The 19,202-nt window shown below is 29.1% G+C and overlaps 2 protein-coding genes and 1 long non-coding RNA gene across 4 annotated transcripts; 2 read left to right on the forward strand and 1 right to left on the reverse strand.

Annotated features, from left to right (window-relative positions):
• Positions 1 to 1,970: 1,970 nt before the first annotated feature.
• LOC130664569 (venom acid phosphatase Acph-1-like) lies at positions 1,971 to 9,170 on the forward strand. 2 transcript variants are annotated; one of them, XM_057464531.1, is made up of 6 exons: positions 1,971 to 2,145; positions 2,208 to 2,281; positions 2,506 to 2,604; positions 3,710 to 3,949; positions 4,055 to 4,240; positions 8,619 to 9,170. In XM_057464531.1, exons 1-6 carry the CDS (start codon positions 2,091 to 2,093, stop codon positions 9,132 to 9,134), a joined length of 1,170 nt encoding a protein of 389 aa, XP_057320514.1. In that variant the 5' UTR covers positions 1,971 to 2,090; the 3' UTR covers positions 9,135 to 9,170. The 2 variants fall into 2 exon arrangements, with proteins under 2 accessions (XP_057320514.1, XP_057320516.1); XM_057464533.1 differs by having other exon boundaries at positions 1,974 to 2,133.
• A 42-nt stretch (positions 9,171 to 9,212) lies between these two features.
• Positions 9,213 to 14,537, reverse strand: LOC130664568 (probable ATP-dependent RNA helicase DDX23). The gene is made up of 3 exons (XM_057464530.1): positions 12,317 to 14,537; positions 12,073 to 12,247; positions 9,213 to 9,440 (listed from the first exon to the last, which is right to left on the reverse strand). The coding sequence occupies exons 1-3, from the start codon at positions 14,351 to 14,353 to the stop codon at positions 9,217 to 9,219; spliced, it is 2,436 nt and encodes an 811-aa protein (XP_057320513.1). The 5' UTR covers positions 14,354 to 14,537; the 3' UTR covers positions 9,213 to 9,216.
• A 4,166-nt stretch (positions 14,538 to 18,703) lies between these two features.
• Positions 18,704 to 19,202, forward strand: LOC130666093 (uncharacterized). The gene is made up of 3 exons (XR_008989608.1): positions 18,704 to 18,788; positions 18,858 to 18,971; positions 19,069 to 19,202. It is a non-coding gene; the product is annotated as an uncharacterized LOC130666093 (long non-coding RNA).

Genomic DNA, 19,202 nt, shown 5'->3' on the forward strand with positions numbered 1-19,202 from the left:
GTATATTTATGAAGATATTAAAAAAAAACTTTTCTAGATCTTATCAATTGAGCATTCAAAGGATTACGAATGTTAAAAATAACATTTTTTTTTAAATATAGACAACTTCGCACCTCGTAACATATCAATCATTAATGCTTGTCGTAGTTTCTATATATATTTAGAAAAATGTTATTTTCAAAATTTGTAATCCTTAAAACGCTCAATTTATAAGATCTAAAATAGATTTTTTTAAAATATCTTCATAAATATACATTTTTTGAAAAAATGAATGTGACCTTTTTTGTCAAGAATTTAATTTCCTACAACATTGTTTCTATGATTGTTTCCTTTAATCAGCATATTTCATGAGAAATTAAAAAAAAACCGCGATTGCATTGACAAATGAACTTTGATCGTCCTGAGGCACGTGGTCTTTTTATTTAAAAAAAAAAAAAAAAAATTCCCCACATATTTGCCACTAAAAGGAAACTTTTTATGGGGCGCCTAAGAAAATTTAATTTTTAACGACCACCCTAATATACGTTTTTTTTTTTTATTTTAAAGTTTAAAAATAGAAAATTTTTCACTCAATGATGATAAGGAAAATTTATCAGATTATTTCTAATTATAAATATCAAATTTTTTTTTTTTGCGAAATTAGTAAAAAATTATGTGTGAATGTAGCAGACATCAGACAAATTTAAAATCATTAATAAATAGAGTAAATAATAAATAAAATAAAGTTTTAAAAAAATGCGTATTTAAAAAATTTTGAAATTAATAACTGCATTTTTTCGAAATATTATTTTTTTAATTATTTACTCTATTTATTTATTATTTTAAATTTTTCTAATGTATGCTACATTCACACTCATAATAATTACGATAATTTATGGATATTCAATCGGTAAATTTTATTAAAAATACTTTTGAATCTTATAACGAAATTTTCTCAAAATCGCGTAATAATAATAATTATTATTATTTACTGTTATCTATTCATCAGTGAGTTTAAAATGAATTAATTATGAGCTAAGTGCGTTTATTAAGTTTCGTACATTTAATAATTAGTCTAAAAACTATTTTTTCAATGATACTGAAGTTAGCCGACGTCAAATAATTTTTTGATTTTTTTTTTCACAATAATTTATAAAAAAAAAAAAATATTTAAAAAAATTGCACCTATAGTTTATTAAATTTTCTACATGTGCATAATTTTATTTTTTTTTTAAATTAAGTCATTGAAAACAAAATTTGAAAATTTTTAACTGTCTGCTAACTTCAGGATCATCTTTTTTTAATTTTTGTAAACATTTTAATTATTCGTACTTAGTAACAGTAAGAAATTATTTACTCTATTTATTTATAGTTTTAAATTTGTCTATCTGCTACATTCATACTCATAAAAAATTATCAGTTGATATAATTTCTAATTATGAATAATGATAATAATTAATATTTTGAACTATAAAATTTTAATCACCAAAAAGATTATTTGTGATCATCAGTAGTAAGAAAAAAAAATGCTGATAATTTTTTTTATTTAAAAAATTCAAAGAAATATTTTTAAATTTTTAAATTAAAAAAAAAAAAAATTTCTAATAAAAATAAAAGAAAAAAATAAATTGCCATGAAGGTCAAAGTAATTTAATAAAAAATGCAAGTACAAATAAAATATAACTGCGATAACTACGGAAATAAGTACATAGTGTATCAATGTAAATTACTGTCGGTTACTATGAATAATTCAAAAATAAAAAAAAATGATTAGTTAATCTAAGCTCAATAACTGCGGTACAGATAAACTCGTGATGAAATAACATAAAAAAATTACAACTTCATGTCCATTAATACGAATAATTTAAAATTGCTGTTAATTTCTTACAAAAATTAATTATTTATCATTCTCCGTAATTTTTTTTTCTTTATTGCTGGTTAATTTACTCCAAGAGTGGGGAGCCCGCGTTATCTTAACCGCGAGTCGGTCTCAACATCAGTGTCCGCGCGATCTCCCGCGAATTAATTTCAAATTACTCGTGTTGGTTTATCGATCAGTCGATCAATCAAGTGATCAATTAAATTATATCAAAATTTGTTTTTCATATAAAATGATAACTATAAGATTAGTGTATGCAAGTATTGCGTTAATTGGTACGGCTGGAGGTATATTTATTTAAAATAATAAAGTTAATTATAATTTTAAATATTTGTTTATTTTTCTTAAGCAATACCACTAAGTAAATCCTATGGAATATCAAGTACGGAAAAAAATCAAAAAACTTTACGACAAGTGACTCTAGTAAGTAAACAAAATTAATTTAATTTAATTGGTAGCCATATTCAAGTGTTATTTTATTTTACATATAAATAAAAATGTTGATGTGTTTGGTATTGAGTCGGTATATTTGTATAACTATACTGTCATTAATAATAATTACAATAATATTATATTTCGTTATCAATTGGCTGCATGTGTGGGAATAATTTTACTTATTTAAATAATTAGTTATTATTTTTCGATAGTTAATGAGACATGGAGAGCGGGCACCGGTAGATACTTATCCGAAGGATCCGTATATTAATTCGACGATGGATCCTTATGGCTGGGGACAATTAACTGATGTAAGTTTTTCAAATTTTTCAACAGCTGAGTAATTAAATATGAAAGACGAGTGTTTATGAGAAATTAATATTTTTTTATTTGGGGAAAATTGGGTTTAAATTGTGATTTTGGTGAAACTATTAGATTTAAGAAAAATTTATAAGAGATCTTTTTTGTAGAAAATTTTATTGTGAGCAAAATTGTGTTCTGTCATTTTTATCGTTTTTTTGATATTTTAAGCAGAATTTTAATTTTTAATAACATGGCACGAATAAATTTCTCAGGTGAAATAATGATTTTGTCGTTTTACTTTAAAATTAAATTGTAGGTAATTTATAAGATTTACGTTGAAGTTGAAGAGGACCTTTTTTGTAGAGAATTAAATTTCCTATAAAATTGTGTTCTATCTTTTTTATAGTATCTTTAATATTTTGTGCAGAAATTTGATTTTGAATAAGATGACAATAATAAATTTACCAAAGGAAATAAAATTTTTTTCTATTTTCTTTAAATTAAAATTGTGGGTGAACTATAAGGTTAACGTTAAAGTTGCAGAGGACCTTTTTTGTAGAAAATTAAATTTACTGTAAAATAGTAATTTGTCATTTTTATCGTATCTTTAATATTTCAGGCAAAATTTTAAATTTTCAATGAAATGGGAATCATAAATTTCCCATGATGGAATAAAAATTTTTTTTTTTTATGTAAATTAAAATTGTGGGTGAACTATTAGATTTGCGTTAATGTCGCAAAGGACCTTTTTTGTAGAGAATTAAATTTTCTATAAAATTGTGCTCCGTAATTTTTATCGTAACTTCAATATTTCAAGCAGAATTTTAATAAAATGAGAACAATAAATTTACTAAATAAATTAAAAAATATCAATTTCATTTGAAATTAAAATTTTTCACAAACTATCAGATTTACAATAAAATTAATTGAAACCTTTTTTCTCCAGAATTTAATTTTCTACAAATTTCTGCCTCATCATTTTTAACGTATCTTCAATAGTTAAATCAGAATATTCATTCAAAGTTACATTTAAAAAAATTCATGTCTTAGAAGTCAGAAATTTTGACAACTCGATCATCAAAAATAATCAAACAATTATTTTTTTGTCTACAGAAAGGCCGTTTAAATGTTTACAACATAGGTTTATATCTTCGAGATCGTTACGGTGAATTTTTAGGCGAAGATTATTCACCAGATAAATTTTGGCTACAAAGTACTTCAGCAGATCGTGCAAAAATGACAGCAATGATATTGTCCGCGGCACTGTGGAAGCCCAGTGAGAAACAAAAATTTAAATCCGAAATTGATTGGCAACCAGTTGCACTTCATTACTGGACCAGGCCCGAAGATCAAGTAATTTATTTATTTATAATCATCAATAAAAAATGATGATAAAAAATTAATTAGCTAATAATTTGTTAATTTTTAAGAAGGATTTATAATTTATATGTAAATTAGCTCCTGATTATTTGGAATGCATGTCCAAAATTAACTGTCGAGCGACTGAAAGTTGATGACGATCCAATTGTGCGGCGAATTAACATTAAATTTAAAGATATGTACGATTATATCGAAAAAAATTCTGGATGGCCCATGAATAATCCTGGTGATGTTGCTAATATCTACAGTACTTTGAATGCTGAGGTAAATATATTTATTTTTTTTATCTATATTATTAAGAGAATAAGGAAAATTTTGTTCCCGCCATATCTATATGATAGAATTAATTAGTTATTGAAATCGGTATCATTAGATAGGTCTTGACTTGAATGTGTGCCTTTTCATAGTTTAAACTCTTTTTAATTTCCAAGTATTGAGATAAATAGATTTATCTATATCATTCGAAATACATTTAAATTACGCGGGAAAAAAGACGATCATATTTATTTTCTTTAAATAAATTAATACTTTAATTATTCTGTCACTAAATATGACCGAATGTCGTTGAATATATAGCTATATTATTTATATCGCGTTACTTATTCCAAAATGATAGATTTTTTTACTCCCTTTTGGTTTTAGGAAGCTTCTCAAAGCCAAAAAAGTGTGCATAGAAAAAAAAAAGATTCATTGGCACAAAAAATCTTTACTCGCCTAGAGAAAATTTTTACTTACTCCAATAAATTTTTGCATTGTGAATTGAAAACAAAAATTTATTTAGAACTAGAAAAAATTACTTGGTGCAAGGAATTATTTTTTGACCGAAAAAATCTTTTCTCGCTCCAAGACAATTTTTGTATTTAATTGATAATGCATAAAATTTCTTGGTGCAAATTAAAATTTTGTTGCGGCAAGATATCCTTTTTTTCTGGGTATTTTATAAATTTAGTAGTGATACTTAGGCAGTCACGTAGTGACTACAGGTTTCTCGTTAATTATTTAAAAGATATAGAGTTCAAGAACTAGTTTTTGACACTCATGTGGATTTTATGTGCATACGGACGTAGATAAGCAAAAACGTGTCAACTGACAAAAAACCGATTTTTGTACTAAATAATTTCTTACATTAGAAACTAGAAGATTTTTTTTCGATTAGTTTAGGGTTAAAAAAAATATTCTTTTAAAAGATGAAATTCAAGAAATTGTTGGTACAAATTAATTATCTGGGATAGAAGTAGCATCTAGTTATTAGTTATATCGGACGCTCTACTCACTCATACGTCAATTTAATTTTTTCTTCTAAGTTAGAGTCTACATTGTTAAAAATTAGCAGAGTGAACGCGGAGCGGATTACTGTGGATTTATTTAATCCCCTGGGAGTGAAATTCACTCCGTAGGATAAAAGAAGACGTCAGTTGAAATTTGAGCCCTTGAAATTAATATCACGTATTCCCTGATTGCGATTTTCTATTTCCCATTTAAATAACACGGGAAAAAAAAATTTTAAGTTTTGAATTTTATATCTCCGTAATGACGTATTGTACAAATAAGCCCAAGATATATATTTGCGTAAGAAATTTAACGCTCTACAAAAAAGAACTCTTATGATTATTTGAAAAATCCACCTGTTCAAAAGTTGTTTAATCTTGAAGTCAAATTTATAGTAAATTACAAGATCTTTTTACTCTCCCAGCGAAACTATCAGACTTATCACAAAATGTCAAAGACCTTTTCTGTAGACAATTTTATTTTCTACAAATCATCTCTGATGAAGTTTTTAAAAATTCCGCATTGTTTTCTAGTTATCACCATTTTTATATCAAGATTTAAAAAAAAATAGTGTTCGGAGCGATTTCAAGATCTTGATATTAAAACGGTCATAATTAGAAAACAAGGCGGAATTTTGAAAAACTTTACTAGAGATAATTTGTAGGAAATAAAATTGTCTACAAAAAAAGGCTATGACATTTTGTGATAAGTCTGATAGTTTTACTGGAAAAGTAAAAAAGATCTCGATATTTACTATAAATTTGACTCCAAGCTTAAACAATTTTTGAACAGATGGATTTTTTAAAAAATCATAAGAGTCCTTTTTAACTTCCCGCTAAGAAAATTGCAAATTTTCAAAAAAGGGAAGTTATTGGTTTCGGTCCGATTTTCGAAAATCGAGTTTTCATCTGATGTCGACGTTTTGAGGTCCTAGGAAACTATTCTGACTATTCCCGGGTGGACGTCCGTGTGTGTGTGTGTGTGTGTGAACTTTTTTTTGTCCGACGATATCGTTGGAACGGATGAACCGATTTGAACGTACTTGGTGGCGATCGAAAGAGCTCACCAAAACTTAGTCTTGATTAGATTTTGGGGTAAATCGGTCATGTAGTTTACAAGTTATACAAAGAATAAGAATTAAAATTTTTTTTTCATTTTAGTTTTTTATTGATTTCTCAGAAACGACTTATACGATCAACTTCAAAATCTAATCAGCTCTAGAACTCAATAAAACACGTCGATTGCCACCTCAATCATCAAAATCAGATAATTCGTTCGAAAGTTATCACGGGAGAAAGAAATGGTAAAAAACAGTTTTTTGCGAATATCTTCGAAACAACTGAACCAAACAATTTCAAAATTTTATCAGCTCTAGAACTCAATAAAATACGCCGATTGCCACCGCAACCATCAAAATCGGTCAATTCATTCCTGAGATATCGTGGGATAAAGAAATGCTAAAATCGGTTTTTTTTTTAAACAATGGCACACTAAAGTATTTTCGAGCTCGAAGAGCTCGAAAACAGCGGGAAGTTTTGGGGCTGGCCCGCAGGGTCAACCGATAGACAGATTTTTTGTAGAGCGTTCAATTTCCTACAAATATATATCCTGGGCTTATTTGTTCATTACGTCATTACGGAGATACAAAATTCAAAACTTAAAATTTTTTTTTCTGATGTTATTTAAATGGGAAATAGAAAATCGTAATCAGGGAGTACTTGATATTAATTTTAAGGGCTCAAATTGTAACTGGCGTCTTCTTTTATCCCACTGAAACTTTTGAGTGTGTGCCCTTGATAAAAAAAAAATAGTCGATTTTTTTGAATCAGTCTAATTTATATATTTTTAAACAGTGATCAATAAAAAGACATTTAATTTGTCCTCGAATAATTCGACATAAATTTTATAAACTGAACATAATGACAGTCAGTACGCATCACTAGTTACTGGGAACCATGACCTAACTTTTTTTGTTGACAATCAATTCATTTTTAATTCTAAAGTATCAAATAAAAAAAAACTTAATTCGCCTTTATGATTCTCGGTACCTATCCCGGGATTATAAAGTCATAAAAAAATTCAAAATCTATGTTTTAAAATTTTTAAACTTCTATACAAAGAGTCAAAAAATTTTTAAATGACCTTATACTTTTTTAAACATATTTTTTACTAGAACTAGACATAACATGCTCGCCTTCATTCTTTCAAAAATCCCGCCACTATCTCAGTCGACCAATCGACAAGCGAATAAAATAGTCACAGAAGTGACGTAAAACGATACGACATCCGGTCATCAACTTTTTAGAAGAGGATACGCTTTTATTTCAACTGTAGAACGTATATGTATTAGACTGGCCCAAAAAAATCGACTATTTCTATTTTTTTTCGATACTGTGAAAATATTATTCCTGATGACCAAAAAAAATTATTGTGCAAGTTTGCGCTCTTAATATTGATATTAAGAGGTGTATCGTTTCGACTTTTAGTTTTTTGACAGAAGTTTTATTTTTTACCCAAAACTCGTAAATCATCTATCTGAAAAATTTGAGCAATGTATATTCTTAAAGGAAATTGAATTTCCTACAAAAAATGTCTCTTAGTAAATTGACGTAAAACGAGCCGTTTCTTTTTGACCGTGCCTTAAACATTGATTTGTTTTTTAAATTCTTTGTTTCTATTTTGGATTTTTGTAACTACTAGAAATATTAAAATTTTTTTCAGTCAAGATACATATTCTTGAAGGAAATTTAATGCTCTACAAAAAAGGCCTCTTAACATTTTTTGCTAAATTCACTCCTTCGAAAGATATTTAAGGTTGAAGTTGAGTCAAAACGACTTTAATAACCTAAATAACTTTCGAAGGAGTGAATTTAGCAAAAAATGTTAAGAGACCTTTTTTGTAGAGCATTAAATTTCCTTCAAGAATATGTATCTTGGCCAAAAAAAATTATAATATTTCTAGTAGTTATAAAAATCCAAAATAGAAACAAAGAATTTAAAAAACAAATCAATGTTTAAGGCACGGTTACAAGGAAACGGCTCGTTTTACGTCAATTTACTAAGAGACATTTTTTGTAGGGAATTCAATTTCCTTTTTTAAGAATATACATTGCTCAAATTTTTCAGATAGATGATTTACGAGTTTTGGGTAAAAAATAAAATTTCTGTCAAAAAACTAATAGTCGTAACGATACACCTCTTAATATCAATATTAAGGGCTCAAACTTGCACAATAATTTTTTTTGGTCATCTGGAATAATATTTTCACTGTGTCGAAAAAAAAAAATAATCGATTTTTTTGGCCCAGTCTAATTTATATATTTAACTAAATAAATTTCTAATTTTTTTTATCTTTAATTTAAAAAAAAAATAGGAAGCGATGGGTATAGCGATGCCTGAATGGATTCGTCAGTACTACCCTACGAAAATGTCATCACTGATGAGTTTCAGTCTCTCGCAGAACGTCTTCAACGACAAGCTGCGTCGCCTAGCAGGTGGGCCATTCATATCGAAGATGGTCCGCAAGATGGAAGACCGAGTTACAGGAAACCTCAAGCCCAAGGCGCGTAAAATGTTTGCATACATAGCCCACGACAATTCAGTTGTTAATTTGCTGTCGTCAATGCGCGTGTGGGACGGCAAGGAACCGGGTTTCAATGCGATGATCCTCATCGAGTTGCATGAAATCAAGGGCGACTGGAATGTTCAGTTGTTTTATCGCAATGCACCAGATTACGAACTTCGTCCGCTAATTATTCCTGGCTGTGAACAAATGTGTCCACTTAAAAAATTTAAGGAATTAATGGAACCAATGATAATAGACGACTACGAATCAGAGTGTAAAGTCGACGACCCGAATTATAAAATTCCCCCACCACCGCCAGCTTAAAAAGTATTAAAAAAAAACAATAAACTGTTAACTTATTCTGTGATCTATTTATTTAAACATTTGAAAATTATTTTAAAAAATTTTACGCAAATATTTTTTCTTCGCGACGTTTTTTCGTTACGACGGTGCCAGGCTTGTGCTGTGCCTCTGGATGATTTAGTAGCTCTGGTGGACATGTTGATATTGGACTTCCTAAAATCGTTTGCTTGAGGTCGTAGAACAGGTGACTGTCATCTTTAGTACAAAATGATATCGCCAAACCGGCTTTGCCTGCACGTCCTGTTCTACCAATACGATGGGTGTAATCTGGAATTAAATTATTTATTTATTATTAATAATAATAATAATAATTATTGTAAATTAATAGACATTTAATTATTGACTAAGGTGAAAACCCCTATACCCGCTCAGTACCATTAGTCGCTCACTTTAACTGTTTTAGGCGTTTTTTTATAATTTTTATAAAAAAAAATTACAACTAAAAATATTATTATTGATAAATAATTATTTGTGAATCTAAATATATTAAAATATGAAGTATCAAATTATTTTATAATAGATTATAAACTTAAATTAAATGACTGTTTTCAAAATCGCGCTCAGCCGGGCATTTTTTACTTTAACGTTCATTCGTTAGATTAAATTTTGGTTACGTCAAATTTTTTAAGAATTGTTGTAACTATATCTTATTAAATACATTTTTAAAATTCATGAAATTTTATCTTATGAAAGAATAAAGTAGTATAATTTATAAATTATTTGTCCAAATCAATAAACTTATCATAGTTTAATTGATATTGTCTTTGAGCGACTATAGGGCCATGTGTTGGTCGAGTAATGGTACATGACAACTTTTAGTGAGCGACTATGGGTACACTCAAGGACCTTATTTAAAAAATTAATAATAATTAATTATCAAGATTATTCTTCAAACTCAAATTTTATTCTAATACTCGAAACTTCAAAAAATAACTTTAAAAAAAAATGGTTTTTCATTTTATTTATTAATTTATATTGAGTGATTTAATCTCACTCCAATGAAAAGTGAGCGGGTATAGGGGCTTTTACCTTATATGTTTAATGTAAAAAATAATTTTTTTGACAGAAAAAAATTGAAATTTATTTTCGAAATTTCAGAAAAAAAAATCAGTATATTTTTAAATAAACTGACTTTTTAAAATAAAAAAAATGTTATGGAATTCAATTTTTAAATATTTTAAGAAAAATATATTAAATTTGAATTGAAATGTTTCAATAGCATAATTTTTTGTAAAAAGTAAATACGACATTTCTAAAGGTTATTTGTTTTCTGGGTGTATGTAAAAAATTATCAGCTTTCAGAAAATATCAAAGTGATTAAAAATTTGGGACAAGGCCAAAAAATACTCTTTCCACTTTGAACTGGATTTTTAAGGTCTCTGATTATGTATAAAAAAATTCTTATAGATAATAAGTTTTTTTACAAAAAAAAAAAAAATTTCATTGATCTGATTTTTATTAAAATTATAAAATAAAATAAAAAAATTGAAACAAAAATTTGAATTTTGAATTTAAAAATAAAATTGACTAGATCCATCTGGTGACCGAAATTACCCGGGTCAAGTCACAATTCTTTTTTTTCTAGTCAAATTTTTTTTAAATTAATTAAGAATTTCTGTTATTTTTTACACTAAAGTAATCATATTAAATTCTCTGGGGTTTAAAAAATAAGATTACATTTTTTCTATCGTATTGATTCAAAATAAGCCAATAAATAAAGTGGGCAAAACGGGGTACTTAAGAAAATAGTGTTTTCGGGGATTCAACCGTATTCAAATTCAAGGGGATAGCCACTGTGAAATTTAAAAAAAAAAATTGTTTTTTTTATTAAATCAAAGTTTATAAATTCAAAAATACGTATCTAGAGTTATATATGAAAATTCCCAATATTTTTCGAGTTATAGTCATTTTTGTGACAGCGCGTCAACTGACCGTTGCATCAACTAAAAACTTAAAACGCGTTTTTCTCGAAACTATTTTTTTTTAACTGGTGGCATCTGTAATTTGCATAAATATGAACCGATTCGCAACGTTTTTTTTTTCGTATTCGTCTATTCAGTAGCTAAAGTTGCACGTAGGGGATTTTGAAAATTTTGATTTTTAAGATTTTTTAGGGCTATTTGAATCCAAAAAAACGAAAAAATTTTTAATATGTCGCAATTTTTTTTCAAATCTAAATTTTCAAAATTCCCTACGTGGAACGATAACCACATGCATATAGATTACAACGCGGTTTGGTTTTTTTGTTTCTGATAATCCGTTTTTGAGTTAGAGATGACACCGTGGTGGGGGAAATTTTTTTGGTGCTCCACAAAAATGCTTATAACTTTGTAATAACATGATATTTTTTAATCAAAATTTAGGAGAATCATCTTCAATGTATACTTTATAAAACAAAAAAAAACCCGATCCCTAAATTCCTTTATTATCCCAGTCAAAAAAATTCCCGAAAATCACCTATTTTTTCGATCCTCACAGTGGCTATTAAAAAAAATTAAAACCTCAATTAAAAAAAGAAGAGGTATAGAATTTTAATAAAATTACTTACAGCTGATCAATTAGGGGTTAAACGAAATTTGTTAAATAAAAATTTAAAAATTCTAATTATAAAATTGACAAAGATTTTACTGGAATTTATTTTCCAAATTTCATTTGACTCCTAATTGATATCAATAGTAAGTAATTTATTTTAAAAATCTACTGCTACTACGTTATCTTTTTTTCAATTCATGCTGTAGTTTTTTTTTAATCAATTGATAAATTTTTATATGCTCATGATCATGACAATTAAGTCATTGGAAATTTATACAAAGTGGGGGTACATATTAAATTAAAATAAATAATTAATGTAAACCACTTGCTCTTAAAGCAACAAAATAATTAAAAAAATAAAACAAACCTTCAATAGTTTTGGCCATATCATAATTAATGACCATCGATACATCTTTAATATCAATACCACGTCCAGCAACGTCAGTCGCCACCAATATGTCTTTGCTGCCACCTTTAAGAGATGCCAGGGCGTACTCTCTCTGCTCCTGTCCTTTACCTCCATGAAGTGTACACGCATTGAACTGAAACAAGAAAAAATAAATAAATCCCGAGTCAACCAACCAACTAACCAAATATTCAAAAATACAAACCCCAATTTTCTCCAAGCCCCGAGCAAGAACGTCGGCACCTTTCTTCTGGTTGACGAAAATAATAACCGGCGGCTCGACGCCTCTGTGAAGAATCTCCATGAGCTTCCGTCTCTTGTCAGCCTCTCCCATAATATGGACAATTTGTTCCGTTCTCTCCGTAGGTTTACCAACGCTGCCAATATAGACAACAGCAGGTCTGCGTAGGTAAGTGCGCGCCAGTCTTTCAACAGCCGGAGGCATCGTCGCGGTGAACATCACAGTCTGCCGGTACTTCTTCTTGGTATTATAATTAGCCAGCAGCTTCTCTTCGTTCTCCGCATCCTCGTTGTCGGGCTTCAAGTTGGTCACCGGCATGTACTCCAAGATCTTCTGGACATCGGGCTCGAAACCCATGTCAATCATACGATCTGCCTCGTCCAGTACAATGTACGTGCACTGATTGAGAACAAGGTACCGGTTTTCCAGGACATCAATCAACCGTCCAGGAGTCGCGATTACTATTTCACAGCCCATGCGCAATCTGAAACCCTGTTCTTCTCTGGAAAGACCTCCAACGACGACGACAGTTCGGATACCAAGCGGCTGCCCGAATTTATTCGTCTCTTCCTCAATCTGCTGGGCCAACTCACGAGTCGGAGCGAGAATTATACTGTAAGGACCCTGGTCAGCTTCTTCCAGCCGCTCGATCTTCGGCAGACTTGTGATCCAGAGTAAAAGAGGAATCAAGAACGCCAGCGTCTTACCGGACCCGGTCTCAGCGACACCGATAATGTCGCGGTTCTGCAGACCAATCGGTATCGCTTGCCGCTGAATCGGCGTAAGATCTTTGTAGCCGACCTTGTCGATGATGTCAAGAATTTCTTTAGGAAATCCGGACTCTTTCCATGATCTTATTGGGTCAGGAATCCTGCCACCTTTGATAGTAATGTTGTAATCCTCGCGGAATATCCGCCAGTCCCGTTCTGTCATTTCATTGAGAGCTTTCTCGGACCAGTGCCGGTCATCCCACTTCTGTTTTTCTTCTTTACGTTTGACCTTTTTGAGCCGCATCTTCTCCTGCTCTTTCTCAGCTTCAGTCCGTCTTTTCTCCAGCAGCTCTCCGTAAAATTTGCTCTGGTCCCGCTTCTGTGCTTTGATGTCAATCCCCGCGATGTTACCGCGCCCGAAGAATTGAACCTGGTGACGTTCCTTGTAGATGTTGTTGTAGTCCACTGAAGTGTCCTCAGAAGTGTCCCAGTCAAAGACAAATTTACGGTCATTGAGCCGACGAACCCGACGTTTCTTCTTTATTAGACCCAGGTACCGTTCCTTGATGGCCTCGACCTCTTTCTCTTTGTCTTTGTCTTTATTTTCTTCTTCTCTGCGCTGACTGTCGCGCCTGCGGTCCCGGTCATCCCAATCCCGGGGGTCTTTTGACGAACCAGCATCGATACCCGCATTCTTCCTGTCTTCCTGCTGCTGTTTCCGTAAATTTTCAACTTCTTCCTGTCGTTTCTTCAGAGCCAGAGCTGCCCGTTCTTCTTTGGACAGAAACTTTGGCTTAGATCGCGCCTCCTCTTCGGCTTTTTTCTTCGCCAGCAATTCTTCCAGACTGAGCGGCTCTCGTTTATTATTTTTCGATTTGTCTTCGTCCTCTTCGTCGTCTTTCTTCTCTTTATTCTCTCCAGCGGAATCTTTTTTCGGGTCATCGTCGATTATAAATATCGGACTCGGCTTACGTGTTTTTTCTTGGGCTGCTTTTGTCCCAGGCTCTTTATTGTCTTTATCTTTATCTTTGACGTTTGTGTCCCGACGTTCGCGTGAACGTCCACGTTCATTACGGTCGTGATTTCGTTCACGGTCACGTTCTCTTTCTCTTGAGCGATCGCGTTCTCGTTCTCTTGAACGATCTCGTTCGCGCGATCGTGATCTTTTGCGTGATGATAAATCTTTCTTACGTTCCTTAGATCTGCTACGAGATCGGCGACGTTCACGACGATCATGCAGACGTTCACGAGATCTACTTCTGCGTATTTTTTTATTTTCGTGACCCACCATTATATATTTTTATTATTATTATTTACACAAATTCGAACTGTTATTTATAAAATTTTATTGTTTTTTAAAACAAAATTCTACTTACGAAACTCCAAAATACAAATATTTGTAAACGTTTTGTTTGTATGAATACCACATATATTTATGTATAAATATCACTTAGGTTATATTATTATTGTTGATTTATATGGATACGTTTACTCGTCGTTTAAAGTCTCCGTGATGTACACTTATAAAACATAGATGTCACATGTGTGGAATACTAAAGAAAAGTTTACATGGATACGGTCCGAGAGTGCGGAGCGCAGTGGCGGTAAATGTCAGTTTGGCGCGAAATTTAAAAAATAAAATTTAAATTTATCTAAAAGATTTCATTTCTACTCCATTTTTTTTGTCTGAAAGTTAAATGGTCACAAGAATTTCTTACTTTTACTAAGTATTAATAATTTAAATTTAAAAAAAATTACATTATCTAAATGTAAAATGGCGGCAATCATTCATGATAGGAAAAATTTTTTTCTACACTAATTATTAAATATAAGAAACTCAATAAATGCACTTAGCTTATGACTAATTTGTTTTAAACTCACTAATAAATAGATTATAGTAAATATCAATAATAATAATTATTACGCTATTTTGAAAAAATTTTGTTTTAAGATTTAAAACTATTTTATGATACTGAAGTTACCCGAGGTCTAATAATTTTTTGATTTTTTTAAAACTATAAATTATAAAAAATAAAGCACTCTCTGATGCTTCGCATCATGAGTCGTGCAAAAATACACTGGTCCCAAAAATTAAGGGATAGAAAAAAAATTCTAAATTTTTGGGTGATTTTCAACGTGCTGTAACTCGGTGAAAAATGGTCGTAGAAAAAAATCAAAAAAAGCAAATTGTAGCTTTAAGTTTCTAGTATTTAGATCTGGACTTAAAATTTTTTATCATGCACGGTTCTGGAGTAATCCTAAGAAAACCAACGAAAAAAAAAATTTTCAAAATTTTTACTCGTCTTCCAACAAGTCTAGGGGCTTCAATAAATTTTTTTGGATAATCTGACCTTACGACTCTTTTAGGAAATTTTATGCCCTTTAATTTGTCGGCGTCAAAAAGTCTCTACGACAATTTGGCGCCGAGTTATCATTGATCAAAGCAAAAAAGTCCATTTTGGCTTTGATAATTAATAACTCCGGATGTATTGGTCGTACAGAGAATAGAAGTAGGGTTTTGAAAACTGCAAAACATTCTCTATAAGGCAAAATTAGTGGCTTTTGATGGAAAAATTTTTTTTTAAGCGATAATGTTTATTAAAAAACAGGTAAAAATTCGCATATATAAGGATATTCAGAAATCTTGTTATTACTTTGGATATAACGGATGAACAAAGGATACCGTCGTTTTTTTTCAACCTCAAAGTGTCCTGAAAAAACCCTGAAAATTTCAAATCGTTGCGATTTTTCTTTCTTAGTGTCCCGAAGCTTTAAATTTATCGATTTTGCCAAAAATCACCATAATTGGTAGTTTCTCGGTTTTTGTTCATTGTTTCGATTTCAAAATGTTTTTTTCACCGATAATTTTAATTTCTTTGATCAAAAAGATTGATAATCGAAAAAAATTGGAAAAAAAAAATTTTCAAAAAAATGTATAAAAAAATAAAAATTGCGCCTATAGATCTTTTAATTTCCTACATGTGCATATTTTTATTTTTTATTTTTGTGTAATTGATTTTTCGAAAAAAAAAAAAAAAAATCCGAAAATTATTCATTGTCTGCTAACTTTTAGGATCACACTATTTTTAATAAAATTTATGAATCATAACATTAAATATCTGTAAATTAATAAAATTTATCCTAAATAATTTATTGATGTCAACAATTTTTTTGATTTATGAATCTGAATGTAGCAAACATCAAACAAATTTAAAATTACATATAACTAAGGTAAATAATCAAAAAAATAACAATTTTTAAAAATATACTTATTAATTTCAAAATTTTTTAAATGTACATTTTTTAATAATTTTATTTTATTTATTATTCACTCTATTTATTAACAATTTTAAATTTGTCTGATGTCTGCTACATTCACACTCATTTTGTGAATTAAAAAAAATTTTTTTTTTTAACATTAAACTATTCGAAAAATATCTTTTAGTTACCAAAGATCATTTGGTACCAAAATCTAAACAATTGATTTTTTGTAGTTTGACATATTATTGCTATCTACGTCTAATTAATGATTTAGTGACTAAGTAATTAAAAAAAACTCACTTGATTTTTTTCTTTAATGGTTCATTTTGCCTCTTTTTCTTTTCCTAACACTTCACTTAAACACAAAAAGAAATTATCCGCTCTCACTTTGCACTGATAATTAATACATGAACCTGAACTTAACAGACAATTAACAATTGTCGGATTATTTTTCAACAAATCGATTAAAAGAAAAAAATTTGTACATGTAGAAAATTGAAAAAACTATAGGTGCAATTATCTGAAATGTTGTTTTCTTTATAGTTTATCGTTTCCGATAAAATTCAAAAATTATTCGACGTCGGCTAACTTCAGTATCATGTAAAAATACACATAATTTATGATACTAAAATTAGCCGACGTCTTACAATTTTTGAATTTTTTTTCAAAGCGATAAATTACAAAGAAAATATTTTTAAAAAATTGCACTTTTAGTTTTTTAAATTTTCTACCTGTGCATATTTTTATTAAATTTTTATATTGAATTGATTTGTTGAAAAAAAAAAAATCTAAAAATTATTAATTGACTACAAACTTTAGTCATATTTCATTTTACGATATTTTTGATCAAAATTGTAACACTTATCACTCACAGAACTTTTAATAAACAAAAAAAAATCACAGTAACACAATTTAAAATGTCAGAGCACTCGGGATGTGAAAAATTAGTTTCAGAATAATTTTTAAAAGAAAAAAAAAATACTCAGCTGATCACTAACAATTTTTAAACTCTTTAACATATTAATAATAATAAATAAAAATAATTATAATTAATTTATAAAACATTAATTGTGAATGTTAACGAGCGCCATGCTCTGGACGGTATAAAAGTTGACATCAAGTAATTTAATTATTTTTGTTATTTATATTGAGAGTCTAAAAAAAATTACTGTTCCTAAATTTTCATTAGGTAGTAGAGAAATTGTTTTTTGCCGAAATTTAAATTAATTACGTCGTAAAAATTGTTAATTATTTATTTAAATCGCGAACTCGAAGCTGTCTGTCACTGTCATGGCGGTAAATTCAAATTTGAGGCGCTACAGTGGCGACAATCGGAACAGACGTGCGCAGTAGAGAGGAAAAGTTTCGTGCTCAGTCAGTCTCCCGCTTTAACGTCGCTTACGATTCTCACTGGACTTCGTTAAAATAATTAGTTTAATTATTATAAAACTCAGTAACAAATGTCTAATTACTTTCAATAAATTTTTAAATAATTAATACACATCTTGAGATAATAAATATAGAGCGTCAGCAAACGTAACCTTTTAAATAAATTAAATAAATCGTTGGCTTGGTTTTTGTATTAATGTACGCCGTGTTCGTTGTCGTAATTTTAACACCTAAATAAAAGTTATTAAATGTCCGAGTTTAATTAAAATTTTTATTTTTAAATTATAATTACAGATCCGTAATTGAATAATTGCCGAAATTTTATTTATTTAGTAAGTTTTTATAATTAAGGTTATTAATTTTTGAGTCGAGACAGGCCGACTAGAAGTTAAAATGGCGGTAAAAGTAAGTTGATGTAAAAATTCTATAATTTTTTTTTTCTACAAAAAAGAAATCTAGTTTATAAATTATGAAAGACAGTAAAGTTAGCAAGAGTTTGAATGTAGCAGACAGACAAATTTAAAATTATTAATAAATATAGTAAATAATTAAGAAAATTAAATTTAAATTAAAAAAAAATGCGCATTTAAAAAATTTTGAAATTAATAAATGCATTTCTTGTAAATATTATTTTTTTAAATAGACCGAATTCGGTGGATTAATGAAGAAAAAATAAAAACGATATGATCCTGAAGTTAACATTATACTGAAGTTAGCCGACGTTTAATAATTTTTGGATTCTTTTTTGTACAATAAATTATAAAAAAAAAATATTTGAAAAAATTGCACTCGTAAAATTTGCACTTAAAATAAACGAAAACTAAAAATATGCACATGTAGAAAATTAAAAAAAATACAGGTGCAATTTTTTGAAATAATTTTTTTTTACAGTGCGTTGGCTAAAAAAAAATCCAAAAATTATCAGACGTCTGCTAACTTCAGTATCATGAAGTTAAAAGACAATTAACAATTTTCGGATTTTTTTTTTCAGTTGGAATCTGATTTGTTCACTGGTCGGAATTATCTTGCACAGAAGTTTATTCAATTATTTATCGAAAATAACGATAATAATTATGGTAAGAATGATATTTTAAATATAAATTATATTTTTAATTTATTCCATAAAATTAATTTTGTTTCAGTAGCATTTTCGAAAATACTATTGAAGTATTTAGGGGAAGGGGGGGAGACAAAACGTGGTACCCCCAAAATTTTATAAAAAAAAAACTTGCTGGAAATTTGAAATGACGTCAGCCAAGGTAACGAAAGATCACTTTTGTAACACAATAAATTTTTTCATCAATCATTGAACTATTGAATAGTAGAAATTATCAATATTTTTTTTTTCTTTTATAGAAACTAAAAGAATTGTCTGCTGGTCTGGAAGTTTCGGGATGGGGTGAGTGATCTTCGTTTATCAAATGTATAATTTTTTACAATTGAATAGTTTTACCAATTCAACAATATTTTTAAGCTATTAAATGCCGAGC

Source organism: Microplitis mediator, chromosome 3 (genome assembly GCF_029852145.1).
Source record: "Microplitis mediator isolate UGA2020A chromosome 3, iyMicMedi2.1, whole genome shotgun sequence".
Lineage (NCBI taxonomy): Eukaryota > Metazoa > Arthropoda > Insecta > Hymenoptera > Braconidae > Microplitis > Microplitis mediator.